Source organism: Elephantulus edwardii, unplaced genomic scaffold (assembly GCF_000299155.1).
Source record: "Elephantulus edwardii isolate Elephantulus edwardi_28Jun2011 unplaced genomic scaffold, EleEdw1.0 scaffold00176, whole genome shotgun sequence".
Classification (NCBI taxonomy): Eukaryota; Metazoa; Chordata; class Mammalia; order Macroscelidea; family Macroscelididae; genus Elephantulus; species Elephantulus edwardii.
The window spans coordinates 6360554-6369529 of NW_006399926.1; the positions used below are offsets into that span (position 1 = coordinate 6360554).

At 43.5% G+C, this 8976-nt stretch overlaps 1 protein-coding gene across 1 annotated transcript; it reads right to left on the reverse strand.

Annotated features, from left to right (window-relative positions):
* Positions 1-5683: 5683 nt before the first annotated feature.
* IVL (involucrin) lies at positions 5684-6823 on the reverse strand. The gene is made up of 2 exons (XM_006895935.1): positions 6562-6823; positions 5684-6033 (listed from the first exon to the last, which is right to left on the reverse strand). Exons 1-2 carry the CDS (start codon positions 6821-6823, stop codon positions 5684-5686), a joined length of 612 nt encoding a protein of 203 aa, XP_006895997.1.
* Between the last annotated feature and the right edge of the window lie 2153 nt (positions 6824-8976).

Here is an 8976-nt window from a genome sequence, read left to right on the forward strand (position 1 = left end):
ATAAGAAATATAAACTTCGACTATAAACATGGACCTTACCTGATGGCATACATAGGAATCAGATTGACTACATCTGTGGAAAAAATTTTGGAGAAGCTCAAAAATCAGTTGTGAAAACTAGGCCAGGTGCTTTTTGTAAAACAGACAATCAACTGCTCACATGCAAACTCAAACTGAATGAAGCTAAAGAAAATAAAACCTAACCCACAAGAACCAATTACTGACCTTGAGTCTATCCCTTCCAAATGTAAAGAACATCTTAGGAACAGGTTTGAGGTCTTGAAAACTAATGAGCGAAGATAAGATGAAATGTTGGAGGAGGATATCAGAATATCATCCATGAGACTGGAGAGCATTATGCGGAGTGAACTAACTCAGTTTCATAAGGACAAATACTGCATAACATCATTATTGTAAAAATAGAAGGATAACTAGTAAAACATGTATGAGGGAATGGTCGGAGCAGAGGAGTGAGAATGGGTAGGGTGAAACCCCAGGATTGCACAAGTTTGTGGGTGGAGGGAGGGGGTGAAGGAAATGGGAACGATACGGAGGGAACCTGAAAAGGCAGGGTAATGGTGGATAAGGTCCAATAGTGATTAATCTTATAAAATATAATGCATGGGAATGATTACATGAAAGGTAATGTGAATGAAGAATGGTATGAAACACAATGTATACAAATTTAGTAAACAAACTAATATAAAATTTAAATAGTGGAAAAACAATCAACAACAAAAAAGAATATCATCTATGAAGAGTGAAAAAAAAAAGGTTTACAAAGATGAAGAAAAAAACCCCCACACAACAAAAACCTAAAATAGCTGTTAAAAGAGACTTTGCATATTGCAGTAGAGACACCAGGAAGCCAAAGCCAAGGGAAGAAATAAAGACGTTAAGGAGTTAAACAGAAGATTTCAAAGGGCAGCTCAGCAAGAAAAAGCAAAGTATTATAATGAAATGTGCAATGACCTGGAGTTGCAAAATCAAAAGGGATGAATCCTCTTGGTATTTTGTTCTTGAGCTGAAGGGACTGAAGAACAAACTCAAGCTTTGAGTTGCAATACTTAAAAATGCTATGGGCAGAATGTTGAATGATCCAGGATGCATCGAAAGACGATGGGAAAAGAACACAAAATTAATATATCAAAAAGAATTGGCAGACACAGAAGAATTTCATGAAACAATTTATGATCAAGAAGCAATGGTAATGAAGGAGAAGGTCAAGCTGCTCTGAAGAAATTAAAAAAACAAGACTCCAGAATATGATGGAATACCGATTGACATATTTCAACAAGCAGATGCTTCCCTGGATGCATTCACCAGGTTATAGCATGGAATCTGAAGGATAACTACCTGGCCAATTTTCTTGAAGAAATCCCTATTTATTCCTATTCCCAAAAAGGTATTATGATAGAGTGTGGAAATCAAACAATATCATTAATATCATATGCACACAAGATCCTGCTGAAGATAATTTAAAAAATGACTGGAACAGTACATCAGCAGAGATTTACAAACTGGGTTTAGAAGAGGCCATGGAACTAGAGACATTATATCCAAAGCTAGATGGATCTTAGCTGAAAGAAAAAAGTACAAAAGGAATGTCTGTGTTTAACTATGAAAAGGCATTTGACTGTGAGGATCACAACAAATTGTGGCTAACTTTGAGAAGAATGGGAATCCCAGAACATGTAATTGTGCTCATCTGAAACCTATATTTGGATCAGGAGGTATTTGTCAGAACAGGGCAAGGAAACACTGCACAATTCAAGATCAGGATAGATGTACACCAGAGATGCATCCTATCTCCAGTCCTTTCCAATCTATATGCAGAATAGATCATCCAGGAAGCTGGACTTTATGAGGAGGAATGTAGCATCAGGATTGGGGTAGATTCACCAACAACCTATGTTATGCAGTTGACAAAATCTTGTTTGCTGAAACTGAGGAGGACCTGAGACATTATCTAGGGAAGGTCAAGAACTGAAGTTTTCAATATAAATTGAAGCTTAACATCAAGAAAACAAAGATTCTCACCACTGAGCAAATTGACAGCATCATGAGAGATGGAGATTCGTTAACAGTTTTCGTTTGCTTGGTTCCACAATCAACACTTTTAGTACCATCAGCCAGGAAATCAAAAGACAAACTGCACTGGGAAAATCTGCTGTCAAGAACTTCTTCAGAGTACTGAAGGGCAACAATGTCAGTTTAGAGACTAAGGTGTACCTGATCAAAACCATGGGCTTTGCAATTACTTTCTATGCATCAGGGAGCTGGACAATGACTAAGGATGATAGAAGAAGAATTGATGCCTTTGAGCTGTGGTGCTGGAGAAGATTATTGAACATGCCATGGACTGCTAAAAGAACAAACAGGTTCATCCTAGAGAGGGTGAAACCAGGTGGCTCTCTTATCACCTTCCAGATTCTGCTAATCAAATCTGTACGTTTAATTTTTTTTTAAACTGTGTTTCATTCAGCCATTCATACACCTTTCATTTCTTTTCATAGATAGTGTATTTTTAAGGTTCACATAGTTAGCACATGTATTTCATTCCTCTAACAATTGAGAAATCTAAAAACTAACTTTCTCTCATTACCCTTGAGTTGGAACTAACTCTCCATGGAATTTCTGAGGCTGTAAATTAAAAAAAAAGAGAGAAAGAGACTGCATATTTTTCTCTCCAGGAGCCAGTGGTAGATTTGAACTGCTGGAGAAACTCAGCTTTTGGGTTGGCAACACAACTCCTTATAGACGGTGCCACTAGAGCTCCCTAAAGAACTAACAGAACATATGAACTTCAGTTTTCATTACCTGGAGATCAAAACTAAGGACCTTAGTAACCCTTCAAGCCTGGAACTAAAATCACTGCTTTGGTTTAACTTGCAGTCAAACAATAAGGCCTCTAAGGTGATCAGTAACACCTGGGACAAATGCAAATATATATACAAGATCAAAAGGCTATATTTGTTCAGGGATAAAGTACAGGAGGCAGGAAAGGACAGGAAAGAACAATGACCAGAAATGAGAAACACAAGGAGGAAATGGGAAGAATATTGTAATCAATGTCACAAAACATAATGGTTGAGTTGTCAAATGAAAAACAAATTTTCTCTGTAAACTTTCACTTAAATCACAATGAAAGTAAAAAAAAAATGTCACTAGTTACAGCACGCCTAGTGCCTAGATCTTGATTTCTAATGCATTATTCAGGGCTCCTGGAAAAAAAAAAATCACTGATCCTGGGACTGGGCCCATTTAGGTAAATGAAAGAAGTATTGAAGTTCTCAATAATTTTCTTCTTGGTTTTACAATAAAAACCCATGGAATCAGAAGAAATAAAATTATTGTTGCTGTGAGCCTCTGAGTCCTAACTGACCCATAGCTAACCCTCCAGCGGGTTTTCAGAAGTTTCGTTTTACTTGGTTTTGCAATCAAACCCCTGGAAACAGAAGTCAAGAAATCAAACGATATAGGAGAAATCTGTTGCAAAAGACATCTTAAAAATGTTTAAGAGGTGAGTCTGAGTGCTACTCAGTATTAATGGCCCTGGCATAGCTTCTACGTGTGGTAAATCAGCCGCAGGCACTCTTGGGAAAGCCTGCTTAAGATGATGGATTAAATGACTCGAAGGCAGGTTCAAGATGAAACCTCAAGTCCTGGTGTGATTATGGCAGTAAAGACTTTTAAAAATGCCGGGGAGGAAGAGAACAGCTATATGACTTTAAATCTGTATTTCAAAATTGGGAAGGGTGTATGCCAGAGCTGTAGCCTGTCTCCATACCTTTTCAATCTTTATGTAGAACAGTTTCTCCAGGAAGCTGGGCTCTATGAGGAGAAATGTGGCATCAGGATTGGAGGAAGAATCAGCAACAATTTGCGTTATGCAGAGGACAAAATCTTGCTTGCTGAAACTGAAGAGGACCTGAAGCACTTGCTGTGGAAGGTCAGGGACTGCAGTCTTTAGTATGGATTGAGACTCAATATCAAGAAAAGATTCTCACCACTGGGCTGATTGGCAGCATCATAATGCATAGTGAAGAGATTGAGATTGTTCACAGTTTTGGTTTGCTTGGATTCACAGTCAACACTCTTGGCACCAGCAGCCAGGATATTAAGAGACATTGCAATGAGAAAGTCTGCGGTTAGAGACCTTTCTAAAGTGCTGAAGTGCAAAGATGTCATTCTGGAGACTAAGGTGCACCTGATACATGCCATGGTCTTTGCAATCACTTACTATGCATCGGAGAGTTGGATAGTGATGAGGGATGATAGAAGGAACATTGATACCTTTGAGCTGTGGTGCTGGAGAAAAGTATTGAATATACCATGCACTGCTAGGAAAACAAGCAGGTTTGTCCTGGAGAGGGTGAAGCCAGGATGCTCCTTGGAGGCAAGGATTCTGAAGCTTCGTCTGACATACTTTGGACATGTTGCAAGGAGGGACTAGTCCTTGGAGGGACGTCATGCTTGGGAGGGTGGGGGGACAGCACAGGAGAGGAAGACCCTTGATGAGATGGATTGATTCAGTGACTGGGGTAATAACAGGGACAGGTGTGTAGTAGTAGATGGTGAGATTGGCACAGGATAGGGCAGAGTTTAGTGCTCTTGTACATAGGGTCACTATGAGTTGCAGGCGACTCGACGGCACACAACAACAACAATATTCAATGACTTGGATTCTAAGCACACGTTTGCTCCTTCAGTGATTCTGTCCCTTCAGCCAGAGGTCCATGCCAAAGCATATCTCTTCTCCTCACATTGCCTGTTAGGATTCTACAGCTTTTCAAAGGTCATCTTCAGCCAAGTAGAAATTAATACTATGGGGGACCATGAGAATACCGTGAATGGAGAAAATCCAGGCAGGAAGACCTGGAGATGCTCTTAGGACCCAGATGAGAGCCCTCACATTTCCCTGGTGTCTTCACAGTCCATCCCCTCCCTCTTGTGAGATGAGTTAGGGGATAAAGTTTAGGGCTAAGATTGGCTAAGGGCTGAGGATGGGCTTGAGTGTGGCGTAAGGCAGTGATGGACTGACGTGGACAGGCCTGCTCCCCTGCAGCAGCATAAGCCATACTCTCTCTTTGACTGACAGGTGTTGCTTTCAGCTACTGCATTAGTGAAGTTGCTTTGCTTTGAATTTGTTTCATTGTCAGATTCGATTGGATGCAGAGTAGTTTTGAAAGTAGACTCAAGAAAAGGTCCTAACATCTCACTTTTTGGGTATTGTCTAAGAGAGTCACTTGCAACCAAGAACCCACACAGAATTGTTTGTACGGTAAGAGACAGAATAAAAGACATCAAAGGTAATAAAGATTCCCATGAATTGCAGGGTTTATTGTGTATACTTGTACACACTCAGAGATTCAGCCATAATACTAGGGTGAAATCATACTAGAGTATGGTAATAGTCTCTCAAGCAAAAATCTAGTCATCTGATGTTGGAATTGCATTCATTGGGAATGGGATCTGGGCAATAACTTCCCCTTCCCCTCACCCTTTTCCAAGAGATCAGGAGATATGCAAAGTGACAGGGACAAACAAGTTCACAGATAAGATGGGCATCCCCTGTGTGCTGGGGAGCTGAAGTAAGCAGATGATGTCTCTCTTTCACTCATTGCATGGCCTCAGGGCCTCTGAGACTTGGTAGGTGGCTACTTGTATTTCGGAGAGCTCTTCACTCCTGCTGCTGTGGCTGCTCCTGCTCTGTAGGGAAGAAGACATCTCCCTTTGGGAGCTGGGCTACATGAACAGGGTCAAGCACAGGCTGCTCTTCTTGCTGCACTGATGGTTCTGACTGGCTCCCATGCTCCAGGTGCTCCAGCAGCTGTCCTTTCTTTTCCAGTTGCTGCTCATCATCTTCCTTTGCTAGCTTTTGATCTAGTTGTTGGTCCAAAAGCTTCTCCTGTTCTAGTTGCTCCTTTAGCTGCTGCTCACTTTGTGTTTTGTTGTACTCTAACTGCTGCTCTGTGTTTCCTGTTTCCTGATGCTCCTGTTGCTGTTCATGTTGCTGTGGTTCTTGTTGCTGTTGATGCTGTTCTTGATGCTGTTTGTACTCCTGTGGTGATTGCTGTTGTTGTTGCTGGGACTCCACAGACTCCTGAGGCTCCAGAATCTCCTGTGGCTGCACTGGCTCCTGTGGCTGCACTGGCCCCTGTGGCTGCATTGCCCCCTGTGGCTGCACTGCCCCCTGTGGCTGCACTGTCTCCTGTGGCTGCACTGTCTCCTGTGGCTGCACTGGCCCCTGTGGCTGCACTGTCTCCTGTGGCTGCACTGTCTCCTGTGGCTGCACTGTCTCCTGTGGCTGTACTGTCTCCTGTGGCTGCACTGCCCCCTGTGGCTGCACTGTCTCCTGTGGCTGCACTGTCTCCTGTGGCTGCACTGGCCCCTGTGGCTGCATTGCCCCCTGTGGCTGCATTGCCCCCTGTGGCTGTACTGTCTCCTGTGGCTGCATTGCCCCCTGTGACTGCACTGGCCCCTGTGACTGCACTGGCTCCTGTGGCTGTACTGCACCCTGTGGCTCCACTGATCCCTGTGGTTGTTGTTGTTCCTGATGTTGTTCTTGCTCCTGTGACTCTTGTGGCTGCTGCTGTCCCTCTTGCTCAGACATCCCCTTCATAGGAGCTGTGTTTATTGTCCCTTCTTCTGAAGGAACTGCTACTGGGAACCCAAAGGGCATCTCCTGGCATGGGGCAGGCAGCAGAGTTGGCTGCTTCACTTGCTCATGTTGGATATTGGTAGGAAGACAAACAGTCTTGAGAGGCTGCTGGCTGAGGGCAGGAGGGATGGTCACTGGCAGTGTGAATTGCTGAGACATCTTGAAGGCTCCTTTATGTTAACCTGTAAAGTAGGAAGAATTTAAGGGGTAGACTGAAAGCAAAGAAAGCAGACAACGATTCCCCCCAACCCATGTTCCTCAACGCTAGTAGCTGTCTTCTGAGCACTCTTGCACTCCCTTTGGGTACAGAACAAGACACTTTCTTACTCCCTAGCACAATAGGTGTTTGAGGTGAGAGTGGGGACAAACAGGAAAGGACCTCTCTGCAGTCTCCTTGCCACCAAGCGAGAACAGTGGAAGCTCTGTCTCTATAGTTGTTCTGCACGAATGGGCTGGACACCATGAAACCTTTTGCTCTTCTTTGCGAACTTCATTTCAATCTTAGCCCTGACCTCCAGTGCCCAAGGAGGAGAGAAGAGATTTAGATTATGTTACAAAACAAGGTAAGATCCTAGGAAGAGAAATCAGCTGGAGGACTGCTTGGTCCTGGAAAACCAAACAGCGCGTGGTGGAAAGGATCAGAGAGAGGCCATCATAAGAGTCCTAGGTGAAGTCAAATGACATAATACAGTCTTATTTCTTCCACTAAATTTCTGCGCTTCTGGGAAAGCCACTTAACCCCTGTGCAAAATAAGCATGTCAGCCTACTTCAACCCTAAACCTTCTTTCACTCCCAATCTTTTGAGCTTTAGCTTCAGTACAAGTGCCTGGGTGGAATTGGATGGGGCTGGAAGAATTCAGAGATCTGAGAGGCAACTTTTTCAAGTCTTGTGCTTCTTAGTTAGGGTTTCCTTCCCCTGCTCTGCCTCAGTTTCTCCAGATAGGAAGACTTTCTTTCTGCAGTTCTTCTAAGGGTTAGAAGCATTCCTCTAAAAACCTACTGCATCCATAAATAAGGCAAAAATCATATTCTTCCCAAACCAATGCATTTTAGAAACAAAATAATCTCTTCATCCACTCCCACGATTTTACTTCACCAAACAAAGCAATTGCACAAGTCATTTCTAGCTCAGGACAATCCCTATTCATAGTGTTTCCAATGGCTGATCATTCAGATATTGATCACCAGGACTTTCTTCCAAGGCACCTTGGTGTGGACTCAATTATAGTTATTAGCTGGCCACTTAACAGTTTGCACCACTTAGGGAATCTTACATGTTCAAATCTTAAAATAAGATCCCAAGAAAAGAGGAGAGGGATTTTTCTCTCTGCTCTACGCAGTGACCTAAGTCCTGTGAGACGGAAGGTCCAGGTAATCCAGGTGAGTCCACTCAGAGAACGACACTCTCAACCACATTCTGGCTAGTGGAAGGCCACCAGACTCAAGTCTAACTCTGCCCCCTGATACTTACAGGCTCACGACAAAGATGGAGGAGTGAGAGATTTCTGGTGGAGTGCTGAGCACAGCATGGCTCAGGGCACACTTTATATCATTCCCGCCTGGCCTCCTCCCCAGTCTGAAGGGGATGGACTGGTTTCACCACTCACATTGCCTGACTTCCTCCAGTCACTGTCTGACTCACCACAGTCACCCTAAGCAGCAACCCCTTCTGGGCCCCTTTCCATAGGGACACTTAGCTCTCCTCTTACCAGAGGGTACTGGGAGTTCAGCTGCTCCCCTGACGCTCAGCTGACCCGTGCACATGGAGGCACCTGCTCCCTTTCAGCTATGTTTTTGTGACCTAACCAAATTCTTCCTCTGACTTTATATGTCTTTACCTGTAAAATGTGAGGAGGACTCTTCATTATGAGGCTGAGGGTTTGACATCCAAGGATGTGGAATGAGATGTTAAATGTCTTTCCGAGAGGTTCAGGCCCTGTGTGTGTTATATAAAGAAGGGGAAATTCACTTTTCATGTTAAGGATAGAGTTGCTGGAGAGTTCTCTTGGCCACAAGCTCTCGCCTGTTCGCTCTTGGGATTGTATCTCTGACTCCATTCTGTGTGGAAGTAAACTTGGTGCGGGGCTGTCTTCCCTGAGGCCACATTGGGTCATGAAAAGCAATTCTCAGGTCTCCTATTGTGTATGAGGGGCTTTTCAGTTTCTGTGTCCAACTCTGGTTATAGTGAAAGAAAGTCACAAGAGTGTTATAAAATCTCCAAAGCTGGACCACACTAGTGCAGGAAACAGGCCTTTCATTGTTACAGAGTGCTGGTGGCACAGTAGATGCTCTGAGGCTGTGGTCAGTGGAT

Coding starts and splice junctions, on each gene's coding strand:
- IVL (XM_006895935.1), bottom strand. CDS start 6,823: ATGTCTCAGCAATTCACACTGCCAGTGACCATCCCTCCTGCCCTCAGC. Junction 6,034..6,561: donor GTCACAGGAGCAAGAACAAC/ATCAGGAACAAC, acceptor AACAGCATCAAC/AGCAACAAGAACCACAGCAA.